We start from the raw sequence: 18,308 nt of genomic DNA on the forward strand, positions 1-18,308 counted from the left end.
ATGATCAGGAAATAACGGAAAAAATCTGTCGTCAATTCAGTGTATAAATAATGGACTAACAATTAATTAATTGGTATGAAAAACGTCAGTCAGCATTTGACTCAATGATAAATTGTATTTGCTGACAAGGTCATTGTATCGACCATAGAACTTACGAAATGATGACTTTAAACGAGACTGCTGATATTCTTGTTTCATCAACTTGCTTGTCAATAATTTACCTCGTTTAAGAAATTGTTCATACGTAGAGCATGCTCTTGCGTATCGAATCAACTGAGATATATATACTCTGTATGCAGGTGATGAAGGTATATTGCTGCATAAGTAAGGGAAGTTGACGATAGAAAAGTTAAAGTCATCACGTTTATCATATAGCTTGGTTGTTACATTACCATTAGTGTCTTTTTCAAGTAAAATATCCAAATATGAAGCAGAAGTGTCGGACTCTGTGGTATCTTTTATCCCAAGTTCACCAGGATATATCGTATCGACGTAGGAATGGAAACTATCATTATTAATTGACAATACGTCGTCGATATATCTAAATGTTGAGTTGAAGGCCACAGCAAGTGTTTTCTTCTTTTCACGCATAAGATTTTGCATAAATTCTGCTTCATATGAATATAAAAATAAGTCTGCTAATAACGGAGCGCAATTTGTACCCATGGGAATAAATAACTGCAGTGGCGGATCCAGAAATCTTGAAAAGAGGGGGGACCAGTTTGGGGTCAGGTTAGGGGTCCACAGACACACCAAAAAAAAAAACATTTGCCCCCCCCCCCCCCCTTCTGAATTCGCCAATAAGTATATATATATATATATAGGTCTACCCCTCTATACTCTAAATTCATGATTTTTTAGTAAAGAGGGGTAGACCTATATATATTTTTCATTCTTCATTTACAGAATTAGGGAGCGCCTAACATTAACAATCTATTTATAACCACTATGGCATTTTAGTCCATATGGCGCACCTTACTTCGTGTGTTAAACATGCTCCAAAATATATCTTTATTTACTGGTTTAAAATAGTTGTATTATTTGAGATTTATTCTTAGATATCATTTATCACTGTGGAATGAGTAAGCAAAGAAAAAAAGATAAAGTAGAATAATATTATTTACGGGCTAATAAAAATCTCTGAATTCGATTGGCCATTGGAAAATGCCCGGATGACTTCATATCCATGTTTTTAGTGAAGAAGTGCTATGGAGAATGTTTCTAGGTCCTGATGTTTATTGACGATTGCATTTTTCCACAGGGAAAAGTGTACGTTGTTCCTTATAACATGGTTGGTAAAGACCTGGATGAGTTATACGTAGAATTTGGGACACTGAGCCCCCACCAAAGAATAGACATACTATGTGGAATGCTTGAAAGGTGTTTAGGCCCCGAGCTTCGATTTATCGGCTCTGTGGTCGTCGATTTGTGTAAAAAAGACTATATATTTCTCAGAGAACAGGAAAATAAAGCAAATAAACCAGAAGAACTAGAATCTTTAAAACAGAATTCAGCAGATATAAGGAATTTACAGCACGCAATGGCGATGAATCTTGCTTTGCTTCATACAGACAACACGCACTGTGCCAGTATTGTTTTTGATATCTTGGAAAACAATCTAAAACGAGCTTTCTCAGTAACGCCATCAACCGAAAAAGACAGTGTTGATGTAATCCTGCTTGTGTTGACGATGGCTATGAGACACCCAGCATTTTCATTTCACCAAAGAACCAAATTGTGTAATTACTATGTGTGTGTTAAACAGCAGCTGGAGAGTCTGTTGTGTAAGGTAAGGAGCTGTATATTGACAGAGTATCACATTACAAGAAAGATGCTGAAGCCAGCTTCCACCAGTCAAATGGCCGCATCAAAGTTGTTATTGCAGAAATTGCTTGCTGTCATGGATTATGTACATGTTTTCAACTTTGAGATTGCAATCTGAATGCACATAAAGATCTAAGTTAACTTTTTATTGAGATGTTTTATTTTTAAAGATCTGCAGTTGTGAAATATGCATTTAGGGACCTGTTTATTGGTTTTTATCACAGACGTTTCTTCTACAGCTTTCTTAGCACTGCACTGTCAGGCATTAATGAATATACATAATTTATCATGTAGTAGTTTAAAAGAATGTTGAACTTCCCCAATGGTTCACACTTAGTTGTAATTGTTATAAATACAGTACTATCAAAGGTAAAATTGGTGTAGAAGCTACCAAGTAAAAAAAAAAGCGTGTGCAAAGTAGCTCTACTGTTATTGAAAAAAAAAGCAATAAACAGGGTCAAGGTCATTGCACCCACTGAGAAATTAACAAATACAAGAGGTGAAATGGTTTTCTTCACAATTGAAATAAACACTCAGTGCAGCAAATGAGTAGTGGAGTAAAGTGATTAGTAATGTATACTGTACGTATGTACTAAACACAAGGTATCTTTCGACAGTTTCCCAGTGTATTGTATTACATACATTTATACAAAACTCTGGATGTTGTCTCCAGAATGCTTTTGTTTGTGCATTTAAAGTACATATAAGTTTGAGTTTAATAATAACAATTAAGAAGTAAGAACAGGGTACAAACTTTTTGTGCATGAGGATTTTTTCGATTTTTCAGTTCTGACTCCAAATGCTGCTTAATTCTTTCGTACAGTAATGTTTGAGTCTTAGAAAAGAGTAGAGTAATACAGAAATGATCAAGGTTTTTAGAGCTGTGGAATTCATGTGTGTCAAAAAACTTTTTTTTTCATCAGTAGAAACCTGGTGAAAGATGGTCACATTTTGTGTGTAGCGGAAAATTAAATACTGGTTCACACTATACTGAATAGATATATACTTCACCATAAAATTCTTTGATATTTTGTTTATAAATCAAAAGTAGATGGTACATGTACTAGAGCTTTCATATTTGATTCTCAGAAAAAGCATGTAAAAAGAAAGTAGAAAATTCTCATTTATAGCTGTAGAAAAAAATGTCTGGATCTGTGTTAGAGCTTGCACTGTTTTTATGGGTTGCAAAAATTTAATCACAGACATTTACAAGAATGTTGCGAAACCAATACTTGGACAATCGGTAAATCTAATTACACAGGTGGTAAAACTAAATTGAATCTTGAATTCCAGTTATTTGTGACATATGCATGGCCATTGGGGCTTTTTAAGAGACATAATGAGTCAAAATCTGACATAAGTTTCTTTTCTATCTTAGATTGATTTTATCAAAACAAGTGCAAAATATAAATAAATGCAGAAAAAAACCTTTATATATAATTATAAATTGTATCTATAGATCTCTCTGCAAAATCAAAGCATGGCCAAGTTCTCAAAAGTTTGAATAAAATTCTTTCTTGCCTTGTGCATATTGTGGGTGATTATTCCATAATCATTGGTTAATACTTATTTGAAGCCCTAGTTCAGTAATCATTAATCGAAAAACCAGATTTTTTTTTTTTTTGTAATTCAAATGAAAATTTGTGATGCAAACTTAGATTAGGTGTTAAGTTAAAGTTGTCAATGTTAGAGCATTAGACAAACTATACCACAGACAAACAAATTCTTTTTTTCTGGATGAATCCCAGACAGAAAGTGCATATTTACAAGAAGTGTACATTTACTGAGCAAAGTTTCAATAATATGGAATTAAAACTTGGAGAAAAGGGATTACAGCTAGCGCAGTGGTAGCACACATGCCTCTCATTACTGCGTTCCGCGTTTGATCTCTATGATCAACAGAGGCTGTAAGGGAGAGGGCTAGGTGGTCACCCATGCAGAGGTTTCTCTGGGTACTCCAGACCCTTTCTCACAGAATTGACCCCTTTGTGCTAACATCTGTGCAAAGGATGTCATGGAAATAAGCTTTTGAGCTATCATGGGCTATCTTTGGTATCTTGCATGGTATGTATGTATACCAAATAAACTTTTTTTTTTAATTACAAGAAGACACCCCCCCCCACCACTACCACCTTAAACGATGCGTATGACTATGTATCTCATTACCAATTTAGTAAGATGTTATGATAATCCTACAAAATTCTTTAAGAAAATTCAATTCATTCAGTGAAACATGGGTGAAACATTCCTTATTGAGTGAGATTTCATGGTAAATTTTTTTAATGGTAAATCATACTCATAACAGCAATCCTGGAGTCGCAGTGTTAGAATTGAATAAATGACTGTTATATCCTATTATTCACCTTGCAGACATTTGGCACTGTCTACTGCATGTACTACTTCATATCAATACACTGACTCACAGTCTTAGAAACTAGAACAGTAATTACCTATATACACTATCAGTACCGAGATTGTATACAGTTTATATGTAAGTAACCACACAAACAACCTGCATATGTACAGTTGGGTTTTTATTGCTGTCTTAGTGTTAAGATATCTTGTGGTCATTTTAAACCTGAAAATAAGCTATGATTGAAGAAAATTAGAAAATCTATAGATTTAGTGAAAATCTTGATCTTTATAAGAAAACCGTAGCTCATTCTCCAAAGTCCTTGAAAAACACGCTGTGAAGTGTTAGCATACATCTTGTACATCATTAACATTCAGGAGGGAGGACATTGCACTGGTGGTCTCAGAGGACACACAGAAAACCATTGATTCGGGATGTGTGTTAAGTGACTATATCATTTCTTCTCAAACAATAAGATTCCAAATGCATTGCTTACAAAGTGTTCAGAACGCAATAAGACTTCACTTTTTGGGGGGCTGAGAGAAAAATATCAGAGAAATTGCTCTTCTGAATTGTCATTAATCATCATCAAGAGTGTACAGGGTAGTATAAACTGTTGCATTATCTTCTTGTAAACAGAAACTGGATGACAGTGTTTTTGAAGGTAGTTTTTCTCCCCTTAATAGGTAGCTTACTTTACGGGGGCAATGTTACCTGATCGGTTTAGAACAAAGTTGTTTATATTTCATATAATTTGCATGTTTGATAAAGTATTGTACAATGTATTTGACATTTTTCTTTGAAAATGTAGTAATGTCTGTTATGTCTTATTGTAGGTTGATCATGAATCACGTCCAGAAAACCCATCGGAGCCCAGATGCAAGCAGGAATCAGGTAAATTATTTTAAAGTTGCTGTGGAAACATGTAAACAAGGTGAAGATCGATGAAGGGATTTTTAACATTTTCTCACACACAAGGATAATGACACCATATGTGTAATTCATATGGAAACTAATGCATTCTGCTTTAAAAATGAATATAATTTTAAATGAAGGAAGTAGTATATAGATTATTATTTTTAGATCTATTTTTCTGAAGTGTACATTGTATAAATTAAGTCAGCATTTTATTGCTGATCAGAGTTTTTGGTTAAGTAATCTTGACATTTCTTGTTTTTTTTTTTCAGATCATATATGCAACCTGGATGTGGTTAAGGCAGACAAGAGTCATAGACATGAAAGAAGGAGAGAGTATAAAATACAGGTTAGTATGTCATTGGTAGATTTGAATGATGATTGGTACCTTGCAGCAGTTGTCAGTACCACTAAGTGGTTGTTAGTGCCACTGATTAGAAAAAGATACCCTGATAATGACCACCTGTCTGAAATGATTACCTTCTTAAAGTTTTCAGGACAACCTTTTAACTGTAATAACTAGGGATGTCAACGAGTACCCGGTTAACCGGGTACTCGATCGAACGTCCGAGTATCGAATACTAAAATCAGTACTCGGTTACTCGGATATATATTTCTTAGCTTATTTATTAACGCTTTAAACAATCTGTTTTAAAACGTAAAATGTTCATTGCATCTGTACATACAGTAATTAGGGTTTCCACACCTCTACATGTAAATAACCGTTATCGCCTTATATACAGTAATTATCGTGACCAAGCACCTGTTACCTGGCTTTTCTCAGCTTTGGCTGTCTTTCACCCTTATTTTTGATTTGCTTTAATTATTTGTTTTCACTGAACATCGTTTAAGGTCTATTATGTTTAAATAAATTAGATAATTTTGTCAATTCTCCGAGAAGCCGTAAGTTCTCGAAAACGAGACAGATGATATTACACGTGATAATTGTTGCTATGGTTGTTTTTGATTACACGCCAATACAAATGGTTGAAGGCAAAGACTTTTAAAACATGATGTCGATCGTTGCACCAAACTACAAAATACCTTCCCGTAATACTATAAAATATTGGAGTGAAAAAGTGTGCGAAAATCGTAAATCCGCTCTGTTGTGAGAACTCGGATCAAGTTCAAGTTCAACTTGATACTGTATGTAGCTCTGACGACTGATACCTGGACGTCAAACGCAACAAAGAGTTACAATTATGGAACGAGTATTTTTTTTAAACTAACACAGTGTGAACCACTTATGGTTTTATTTCTTGTGTTTATCTGATATTTAACAAAAAAATGTTATATTAAATTAATATTTCGTCGGGCACGAAGTGCTTATCATTGTTACAGCAGAAATACATTTAAAAACCTCCTATCAAAGCATGTGGTTTTATTTCTACAAGTCGAAGAGTTTGTACAATGTTTTACAGTCAGCAATATACTTGTTCATTTTTATTTACACTTTTTACCGAGTACCCGGGTACTCGATCGGAAAAACGTCCGAGTAACCGAGTACTAAAAATTGACCGATTTGACATCCCTAGTAATAACCATCTAACGGTAATCGGTAAAACCAAACAGTAAAGAAAACCATCCTTTTGTCCTGACAACAACATAAAAATTCACAAGTGAACCTGTCAACATCAAACTGAATCCAAACCTCATAAGTTCCATGCCTTTCCAGTAGTATGCATTTAGTGAACTTTGATCCTCATTGAATGTGAACTCAAAAAGCGATCCCTATCAGGGTCGAAATCCGGTTTTATGTACAGCTTCCATCTTGAAACAACCAATAAACTTTCACCAGTCATTCTTTTTATTATTTAGAGACTCCTTTTACATTAAACTGCACTTGTGCAATCAGACAAGTGTCCAGCAATATTCACTTGTCTGTAAATCACTGGCACTGTACAAGCAGACAAGCATTAATGTTGAGCCCTGTCCTTAACAATCAACATTACACAATATCATCTAATATTAATCATTACCAAACCATGATCATTACTAAATATTTACATTTGCATTATTCTTTCGTAGATGAATCTATTGAAGAGAAAATATGTTCAATTCTGTGTGAACTTTATTTAGGGGTCAGAGGTCATAGCGCGACCTAATCGCTCGGTGAGGTGATATCTTGTTTACATATATTTCTGTCTGTTTTCGGAACTACCAAGTTTAAAGCGATGAAAAAGGTAAAATAACTGACACATACAGATACTTTCATTCAACAGATGTTCAATAGATCTTCCTTTGATGTGAAGAATGTTTTAAATACTATAATTACAGCCTAAAATCGGACTTACCTTTTAACCTGAAATTCCTTTGAAGTTATGTTAACTAAAACAGGGGATATCACTGCTTTTGACTTCAAATATATTAAAAACTCACAGAATAGTAAGATTATTCTCAGTGGGGATCATTGTTCTTACATTATAAACACAGAATTCTTGAACTGGACTGCTGAACATCATTGTAAATACATGTATTCAAATGTTGGAGCAAATCGAACTTTTAAACCAAACAACTTCTAGGCCCCCTAGGTCATTGTGCGTCACAACTTAGCAATACGGCGGTCTGTTTGTGTAATAAATACAGTTTTATTCGGAATTCGTCTCAAATGTAAATATAAGTAATAAACAACAATGTTAAAAAGTTCTCTGGGAAATGAACTTTTAGTTGGTACGTTATCAAATCTACTGAGAAGCCCTTTGGGCTTCACAGGATTTGATAACGTGACCAAAAAGTTCATTTCCCAGAGAACTTTTTAACATTATTGTTTATTTCTACCACTTTAAGTTAATCAGCAGTACCTTAACTTGATTTAAACTACATTAAACATTTCAATGCACATACCCAACTGTAATGAACAATGGAGTCTTGTATTGGTATTGATATGTATACTATTATATGTTTGTGAAGTATTCTGATAAAAAAAAAAAAAAAAAAAACTGAACAAATCAATCATGGTTTTATGTGAGGGGATCCTTAACCACAGCTATTAATGTTTCTGAGGTGATGGCGTAATAATGCTAGTATAATTAATTTTCAGGTAACATGGCAAGACAATAAAAAAACAGAGGTGCTTAAAACCTATCAGGACTTCAAAGAATTTCATTCAAAGGTAAATATATGTAGTCTGTTGATTGTAACTCATACCTTAGAGGCTGAGCTAATATATTGACCTATAAATTCACAGTTAGGGATATGTCTTCATGACTTTGCAAGTGTAACTGACATTAGTAATGCAGTTGTTTAGTTGGGATGCAACCATTGCATGGGGCAAAGAAATTCAAAACCTTCAGAGTGCAAGTAAAAATTATGTACCTGTAAAACAAAAGCTTGTCTCAGGTTACTGAATCATTGTGATGAATGCATTGCAAATATTATTTAATATTTCATGTCCCAGTGAAAAACTCTAAGAGTATTGTATGGATGCTTTACAAATATTATTAATGGAGTTCTTATAAGATTTCTTTGCATGTTAAAATTCATTAAAAATGCCCTTCATCCCCTACCTTTCATAGATTTTGAACACCACCTTAATGTAATTTGCTCTTCATAATGAACTGTGTACAAATACTGATTGAGAATATTTATTATTAGCTCGTATTGGTTCATTTTATGTTGGGTGTTTAGATGGTGATGTTATTTCTTATCATTATTAAGAACTTGACTTTCATAGAGGTGAATTATGGTGACCATATCATAGTATCATAGGCTGACTGTTTTTTGTCTGATAATGCTAAAGATGAGCACTGTAGGGGAAAAACTAAGCATACACTGCAAGATATAAAAATTATCCAAATGTATGGTCAGATGAAGACAAGGAGAATTTTACACATTATTATTAAGGGGTAGTATTAAATGTATGGACATTTTTAATGTTAATTCCAATTTTTCAGCTGGTGAAGCAGTTTCCAGAGGAAGCTAATTTACCAAAACAGGACAGGAAGTTGCCATTTTTCTCAGGAAGCCCAGGTATTTATATACTGTGTCACATGGTATATGTATCTCATTGGGTATCATGTCTACAGTGATAAACATAGGCATTTATTCTTAGCATGGATTAGTAATACCTTTTGAAATCCAACTAATCAATATTTTAGATATTAAAGATATGTTGATATAAAACTCAGTGTTTTTTATTGCTTGTAATAAAAAAACATTTATTACATCATAATAAGGGGAAAAATCAATACCAATTTTGGGCATTTAAATCTAACATTTGTTATGTACTGGAGATACAAGAATTATAATAATGAGGCCCAAGGGAGATAGAGATTCCCGGGAATTTAAATCGGTGTGAGAACACACAGAATTAGAACTATTTTTTTGTCCTAAATGTCCTTGTTACCCAGAAATCAATAGGAAGATGTATACAGTCCATTGTATGTTTGATTATCTCAGTTATTTTGTTTACATCAGGTACCGGTGTATCTAAAGAGGATGAGCAGACCATAGCACAATACACAAAGTAAGTTCCTCTACATATATAGGTCATGTAACATAAGACAAAGCAATCACATATATTTATTTTCATTATTAAGTGTATTATGTACATGTTTTACTTACTGTAAAATACATGAATATTTTGACTTTAAAAAAAATTTCATCATACTGTGCATGTATCTCCTTTTACTCTTGTTTTTTCCAGACTTCTACTTCAAATGCAAAAGACCATCTTAAGTAGCGAACTGGTAGTCAATTTTTTCAAAGGAGATGGTGTTCCAAAGTCTCTGACAGCAAAGTCATCTACCCCAGTGAATAATAGCCCCGTCTCAAGTGGTAAGGGCAGTTTTCTGTCTAATTCATATAATAAATGGTGGAAGCTTTCTGAACACACATGATGATAGTCATATCATATGATAAAAGATATCTTGAAAATTGAAACAAGTTAACCTATTTGGGAAAGGTCAAACATTAAAAGACTACATAATCTTACAGAATCAGATGATGTGATACTGTACCAACCTCCCCAAGTTCTCAACACACACAGTCATAGCTCCCCGGATGGTACGTTCATAAAAAATACAGCGATAGAAATACTCGAAATAAAAAATTAATTTGATGTAAACTGTACTTTTTCAGTGTATCACATATATTTTAGAATTGCAACCAAGTCTTGATATTTTAGGCTAGTAGACTCAATTTTCTTAGCAGGTGTTTTATAATGTTTAACAATTTGCAAATTAATTCAATTCTTAAAAAATTAAGAATAAGTTACTTGATTAAATATAATTTGTGATTTCATGAATCCATTTTCATTTACAGCAACACAGCCAATGGAAACTTTGGCTCCATACCCTAGTACTTACATTATCAATCAGAGGTACGCTAACATATTGATAAATGTTGATACCAATAACCCTTTAATTTACACTCATTCTTATAACCTTTATACCCTTCATTGTGTGATATATATGCTAGCAATGAGCTGTTATACCCCAAAGTTTTCAAATTAAGAATTAATATCAATTTGGATTTTGACAAGAAATTAAGGTATTCCACATTTACCATGTTTACTATGCAAGATATAAATAGCACTGAGATGCCATGACTATTTCAGACCTCCCCCTGTGTCCCCCAGTCATTCCCCCCAGCTTATCAGCCGCTCCCCGCTGTCTGACAGTCGCTCAAATTCCCCTGCGGAACAGGAAGTCACCAGTCTGATGAATAAAGTCAACCTCAGTCAGAACTGCAGTGAGAAACCTCCACCCATAAAGGTACACATTGCTGAGTTAAATTTATTTCAAAGGAACAATTCCCATGGTACATATAGCTTACCTGAGCTGAAACTCAAGTGAACAAAGATTTTCTGATGTCTCTATCTATTCAATTTTCTATCTCTTGTACTCATAAACTAGAAAAGATTTAGCTTAGACCTAAACCACTTGACCAGTTTCTACTAAACTTGGCATAGATTATCTTGATTTTAAACAAAAAAGATTTTCAATTTTTCCTTGTGAGAATCAGAATTTCTTCAAAAAGGAGATGTAATCAAAACACTTGAAAAAATGTGTTTGAAAATATTCCCTGCAGTCTCTATAGAGAGAAATGTGAAGTAAACTAATTTAGTGCAAAAGACCATATTATAATACAGATTGTGGGCAGACGCAACATGGACCTCTAAAATGGTGGGATCAGATGCCATGGAGGAGTAAGCATCCCCTGTAGACTGGTCATGTCAGAGCTTGATTCAAATGCAAGATAATTAATCAATATGCGAGCAGGGTTCCCTATGGGCTTTGCAGCTCTAATAATGCTCCTGAATCTGTCTAGAGTGACCACACACAGTGTTGCACACATACACAATTCCTGTAGAGTTCTCTAGAAAATCATGTCTCTTATTTTCTCAAGCTTAGTTAAATGAATTTTTGATTCATATTAAACATTTTTTAAAATTATGTTTACATTTATTGCAGAATTGGAGCTGTGAAGAAAATGAGTCTTTATCATTGACACCTGAGCAGGCAGCTAAAATCCGAGCAGATCTTGCATTAAACAAGTAAATAGAAACATACACTGAGAAGTATTTCTTACCTGCCATCATGTAGAAGACTACTTTTAAAACACTTCACTAATTAATATGTAAATTAGTAAAAAATAGACAAACACAAGGAATATGACTTACACTCTCTGAGAGAAAAATTAAAGGTTCTTTTTTGACAAAATATTGGTCATGACAAATGTGACATGCATGCATGTATGACCCAAGATCATTAGGAAAAGTTCAAGATCACTGGAGGAAAAATGACACAAAACTAGAAAAACTACAGTACCTCAAGTTGTTTCTTCAGTAATCCTATTTTACTTTTTTATTTCAGAGATAAAGTTAACAATGGCTATATTGACCACATAGTGGTGACCTCTGGTAGTCAGCAGATACCTACGGTGTGGAATCCAGCCATGATCCAGCCACCATTCCAAGGGATACCCCACCACCCCGTGCACGTCCTGACCCCCCATCCCTATGTCCTGCCCGCTAGTCAGACCTCCACCCGAGACAGCTCCCCCACAGGATCCGACTACTCCAGCCCCCTACCCAGCCCGCTACTGAAAAAGAAGACCCTGACCACTAAAGAGACGGACAGCTCCTCAGAGGACAACGAGAAAGGTGAGAAAAGTTGTTATAAACTGCAACTGTCGGAAAGATCTGAGATATGAAACTTACGGAATATATATACATGTACAAAAAGAGGCTTACAGAAGTCTTTATTGGGATATATTTGTGTCATTTAATGATTTGTCAATTATGTACGTGCATATAAGTTCTGTTTCAGTAAGAATAATCTTTTTATGTTGTACATATTTTAAATCTCTGAGACAAATTTAATAAGCTATTTATTTAAAATTAACAGATGGTAAACTCATTATTATGCACTTTACTCATATAGGACAACAGTTTTGACTTCAGTATTTTTTTTTTCACAGAGAAGAATCAGAGACATGGTTCTCCACATGTTCGTAAACTTACCAAGACAGCATCAGGAGATGGCTATTATGACGGGTATGATGTGGGAGGACTGGCCACACTCACTGGAGGGGGGTACCAGTCAGATCCCTCCCCTTCAGGATATTACCCTGTGATAAACATGGCTCCACGCACCCCCAAGGCACAGCCTGCACATACAAGCAAAACGATCCCACCGAATAATATCATTAGCATGCCATTGGACAGTCTTGTTTATGGAAAAAGAGGCCAAGTAATTCCACTAGGAATGGCCCCTCCCATTCCAAGAACAGAGGCCCCCACAATAACTTCTACATCAAATGTTACCTCAGTAACTAGTAATCTAGACAATATAGGGAAACCACGGATCAGTGTTTATTCATATCAACAACTTCGTCCTGTGGCTGCTCCCCGGACATTCGTGTGCTCCGTGACTAATTCCACCTCAGTGACCATGTCCAACAGCATCACCTCTCCGATGGCAATGAACGGCTTAAAGTCGCAGATGACCCACTCCTACTCCGAATCCTCCATTAACAATCCCCACGCCCTGGAACAAACCATGCCCCCCTTGCCTACACAGCCCCAGAGCACTCCAACATCCACCCCAAATATGCAGCTTCCACCCTCCTCCACTCACTCGACCTGCTCCAGTTGTGGGTGCCCGGGTCACTCAGGAAACCCCTCCTATCCTTACGCTCACTTCATCCCTAGTCACATGTTCCACGGTCAGCAGCTGTGGCCGTTATCAGCAGTTCCCATGACACCGTCATCAAATGGACTTATCTCCCCTCATTTCATTCCGCCGGCATATCACCACTTCCAGCACTTTCCCAATCTGAACGGTCTGACCCCTCAGGAGTACCTGCTGAACAACCACCATCAGAATTACGTTCACAACCCAGGTCCCCCCCTGTCTGGCCCCACCAATAATGTGCCAGGACCAATCCTTAACCCGGGCCTTCAGAGGAGTAACAGTATTAAGGAGCGCAAGGAGAAACCTCGAGTTGTCACATGCTACAACTGTGGATCTCACGATCATGTGGGCAATGACTGTAGTGAGGGCTCTATGGAATCTATATTAGGTATGGGTCATTGAAAATAAATATGAATTGACTTGTCTAAAATGTTAAAATTAAATTAGTAATATAACACGAGTGTCTACATTTACATGTTGATACATATTTTTTTACCAACTGAACATTTGAATTGTCCAATTTTTGCTTAACTATGTTTATATTGTAGACTTAGCTATAAATCACAGATCATTATTCTCACCATTGTGTATTATTGTAGGTCATTATCACTTGAATTATGAACCAAAAGAGTGACCATCAGATGTGAGTTGTGGAAACAAATTTTATCGCCATTTCCGGAGGCAGCCTCTTAACACTGGGGAAAGCAATAGCATGGAGTATAGCTTCAGTTAACGTTGTCAAGCCCTGTCACAGGCCAGGATTTCTCTCTCTATAGGAGAAATGTGGTGATGTTTACCTTAACAGCACCAGAGCAATCAATGAACAGTTCTAGCATGCACGATTGCTTTCTGACAAATTTATGATTGGAAAAGTGTTGACAGTGTTCTAAATATAGATTTTGTGTACGAATATAATCTGTCTCATCAGAGATTGAGGGAGTGTTTGAATGGCTTCCAGACAAAGACCAGGTTGACACTTGTGCACATAAACTGAAAAGAAGAATTGAGGCAAATTTAATTTTATTTTGCATATTTTGCCTTTAAATGAGTTATTTTTGTGCCCTTGAGAAACATCAGCTTCAGTTGAAATAACATTTTGTTTCCTTGGTAACGACCTATTTGGTTGCAGAACTCTGATTGGTTGTTTTAATCTAATAAAGTATTTATTTTCTGAGACACAAGTGATAAATTTCTGTTTCATTGACAATTCCCATGCAGCTATTTCAGAAATTCCTGATCTCATTGGTTCCCAGCACTGAAGACTCTAAATAACAAAGTGGACATCCTTCTCAGTTATAGAAAAGTGCTGATTCATCACAGAATATTTATATCATCAGCTTATTTTTAGAACAGATAAATAATGTGGCTATTTTTTGTGAAATACACCTTTAACAAATGTCGAAAATGGATGAAGAAACTGCACCTTTAATAAGAATCAATGGATTCACAACCTGTACATAAATATGTGTCATTTTATTCATATCAAACATTGTATTAAACGGGGTTTTTATTATTGAATATTGTATAAACATATTGAGACTTTCTACATGAGTGTAACTTGTTTGTACCTTTTAAATTTTGATAGTCATTCATACCATTTTGTGCTTCAGATAGCATTTACAGAATATTTTTATGTTGGATGGTAGTATATTTATGTTTACGTGTCTGAGTACTGGAAGTATTTAACTATAAAGTTCTTAAAGAAAACATGAAGCTTTTATGAGTTGAGCATTTGGCTTTTGTTGTAATTTTGCAATCTCTTTTCTTTTACTGTTGCATTGTTTATATGCTGGGCTTTATTTCATTTGGGGGGGGGGGGTATAGTGACACTCTGAATATGACAAAGAAGGAAAATATTTCTTAAAGTTGTATAAAAACTATTGAAAGCAATTTATGTTTTGAACTATTTGGATATCTTGTTAAATAATCTAAAAAAATATCAACATTTGTGTCCCAACAGTTATTTGTCCACATTACTTTGTATAGCTTGCTTGTCTGAGGTGAATGCGAGGGAGGGTGGTCATTATTAATAAGCCCACATTAAACATGCAATATTCAGTCAGTCTTTGTAAAATTTAAAGAAAACAGAGTGGACATTTGAATTTAATAGGCATGTATGGGTAAATATTTGATAGAAAAATGTACCAAGTTGTCAGATGGAATACATTAAAATCAAACCTCATCATCAGTAATTATTTCCCCAACTTATTTACTGCAAACATTAATTCGCAAACAAAGAAAGGAATAGTGCTATTTTGATGAATTTCCAAGCATGGCATTTATAATTTTGTATTATAATGTTGAAATTAAGTATTAAAATCTCTGTAATTTGTAAACTGTGTGATGTTGGTATATTGGTATGAGTATGTATGTTTATTGTTACTATGGTTACGATTTGTTTTAATGTGATATTTTGCCATGAGTTGCGTGTTATTTATGGTGCTGTTCAAGGTTTTTCACAAATTTTGTTATCCATGCTGTGCCTATTTGGGAAAAAAACTTAGAAATAGTAGAATTACAATTAAGGTTTAGTGTACATAATACAGTGTTAAAGCACTTGATGTTTTAAGGAGCTGAAACTCAGGTGGCATTTTACCAGTACTTGATCTTTATTTATTATTTTACTTTGATCTTGTGATCTCATTTTACTAGCCGCCATCTTGTTTCATTATTAGAGTTGACATTGGAATGCTCTGGTTTCAGTTATATTTTTAGTAACATTATAAGTATGATTAAAAAATTATTAAAAAAATGCAATATAGATATATAAAATAAAATTGAATTGTTTGAAATAAAAGCCACCCTGAGAAGTTGTATATGTTAGTAGGTATGTGTACCTGATCATGTTTATTGTTGCTCAATGTAGCACATGTTGCGTAGTTATGATAGTGCTGTATGTATATTTTTGAAGAAATTAAACTTATGTGAGATTGTTCATGTTGCAAACTATTGATAACACACCGGAATGCATTTTTCAGCACTTTTTGATTATGTTTTATCATATATTTTTATCATAGTTTTAGGCCTTATCAAACAGCAAGTTGTTTTACATCTTATTTTCAGGCACCAAAGAAATCAGGGTTGTGTATTTGTTTGTATTTTAATCATGGCAATACATGGTAAAAATGAGAAAGAAAAGAAATAAAAAATCTTTTGATTTAAAAATGTACAGTACTTAACCTTATGACAGGAAAAAAGATTTATTTTTGGTGTACATCAATTTAAGTAAATTGCATTCAGAAACTTGAATCAGAATAAATATGACCTATATATCATGTTAGTATATGTAATGCTTTATGAATGGTTTGTAAATCTTTAAATGATGGCTATTTCTTTAAGAAAAGTCTCCAGTTGTCAAAAAAAGAGTATAATATGAAGAGTATAAAATACTTATGACCTGATGCTCTGTTTATATGATTGTGCCATTTTGGATAGTTAACCAGTTTTATTGTGTGAATATATGATCATTGTTCTGTTTTGTAAAAAAGGCATTTGCATTTAATGTTGTGTAATGGGAGATAATCATATAGCCATTTTTGAGTGGGTATTTTGTCAACTTTCATGTCAAAAAATGATTTGTCCAATTTTTAAAGAAATTTGAAGTCCCATTCATTAAATAGCAAATTGACAAATCACTTTCCTGGGATATTTTTAGGGGTATTTGATTCTAGTTTTATTACATACGCAACATGAGAGGAGATCAAGCAGAACGAGACATGATTGAACAGAATATTCGTAGGTATATCTAGAGAGATTAAACTTTGAAGAAGGAAAAACTGAAAAAAGCAGCAATACTTAGACCCCCTTTAGATTCCTCATTCACATGTTTTATATGTCATTGTTACATGCAGATTTTTCTTTAATGCATTTCATGTTATTAAATACTGATGACAAAAAACAAACCAAAAAAAACATGTTAATAAAAATCATTAAAATGAAATTGTTGTGTTCTTTTATTTATTACATGATTGGCAGTATCGTAAATATGATCAATTCAACTTAATATTCCAGGAAAATAATGGAAACTCTTTAAGAATAAATCCAACAATGCATCAACTGACAAAATTGATGTGTCTAACCCCTTGTTGTTTGAAATTTCAGATAAAGCCATGAAAGTTTATAAGTAGGTCATGGTGACCTATATGTTATCAAAACCAAAGATGCATCATTTGACAAAGGTGGATGGTTCTAAGCCTTGTTATCTAAAATATGAAGATTTGGGGCCCGTTTTACAAAAGAACTTACGACTAAGACCAAAAACCAAAAGTAGGATGATTGTAACATTTTGCAAAATTGATTTTGTTTAAAATTGCTTGTATAAAAATATCTTACTACATTCCTTTTAGAAAGATTAAAATCATTTTCAATATTGTTGTTTAGAAAGTTATAGGAAAAACTAAATTTGGTATTAAGTCGTAAGTTCTTTTGAAAAACGGGCCCCTAGCCTTGGAATTCCAAAAGTAGGTCATGTTGACCAACATTTTGTTTAACATTCTCAGGTAACCCAAGACTCATCAACTGATAGATGAATGAAAGATATAACCTTGAATTCAAAAACGAGGTAATGATGACCTAGATTTTGGTTGACACAATTCAAGTAAGTCAACTAAGAAAGCTTGATGATTCCTACCCTTTAGTATTGTAAAACTGAGATACAGCTATGAATCTCCAAAAATAGGTGACTGTTTATTGATCTAAGATACATCAATTGACAAAAGTTTATTATTTTATAGTCTTATTATCCAATATATTCTTATAATAGTGTGAAAATCCCAAACTAGATGACACATAAACTGCAATGGTTCACCAAAGTATACAAATCTCAAATTTGAGAAAAACCCCAAAAGATTAGTCCGAGTTTGAGAAAATATATGTTTGGTGGCACAGTTCAAAGAGAAAAACTCAAATATTGAAATTTTCTGAGAAATCTCAGATTTGAGAAAATCTCAGCATTGGTGCCCCTGAAGCCAGGAATCTACTAGGATAAGTGAAACATGTGGATTCAAGTTAAGTCTTACTCAAAATGAATGTTTAATAAAATGCAGTACATGTGTAGTTAATTTCACCATTTCATTCAA

General features: G+C 34.2%; 1 protein-coding gene across 1 annotated transcript; it reads left to right on the forward strand.

The window, feature by feature from the left end:
- Positions 1–1,147: 1,147 nt before the first annotated feature.
- On the forward strand, positions 1,148–15,034 carry LOC134244272 (zinc finger CCHC domain-containing protein 2-like). Its single transcript, XM_062726531.1, has 14 exons — positions 1,148–1,789; positions 5,014–5,071; positions 5,365–5,441; positions 8,133–8,204; positions 8,986–9,061; positions 9,509–9,557; positions 9,738–9,868; positions 10,028–10,096; positions 10,355–10,412; positions 10,650–10,806; positions 11,506–11,588; positions 11,908–12,197; positions 12,515–13,618; positions 13,830–15,034. The coding sequence occupies exons 1-14, from the start codon at positions 1,232–1,234 to the stop codon at positions 13,862–13,864; spliced, it is 2,817 nt and encodes a 938-aa protein (XP_062582515.1). The 5' UTR covers positions 1,148–1,231; the 3' UTR covers positions 13,865–15,034.
- Positions 15,035–18,308: the final 3,274 nt, after the last annotated feature.

The sequence above is a fragment of the Saccostrea cucullata genome, unplaced genomic scaffold, assembly GCF_032062105.1.
Source record: "Saccostrea cucullata isolate Sc308-1 unplaced genomic scaffold, CSIRO_AGI_Scuc_v1 ctg277, whole genome shotgun sequence".
Taxonomy (NCBI): Eukaryota; Metazoa; Mollusca; class Bivalvia; order Ostreida; family Ostreidae; genus Saccostrea; species Saccostrea cuccullata.

Excerpts from the sequence above, each read along its gene's own strand:
- LOC134244272 (XM_062726531.1), top strand. The coding sequence starts at position 1,232 with ATGTTTATTGACGATTGCATTTTTCCACAGGGAAAAGTGTACGTTGTT. Across the intron at positions 10,413-10,649 it reads ACTTACATTATCAATCAGAG|ACCTCCCCCTGTGTCCCCCA; the intron begins GTACGCTAACAT and ends TGACTATTTCAG. Across the intron at positions 11,589-11,907 it reads GCAGATCTTGCATTAAACAA|AGATAAAGTTAACAATGGCT; the intron begins GTAAATAGAAAC and ends TTTTTATTTCAG.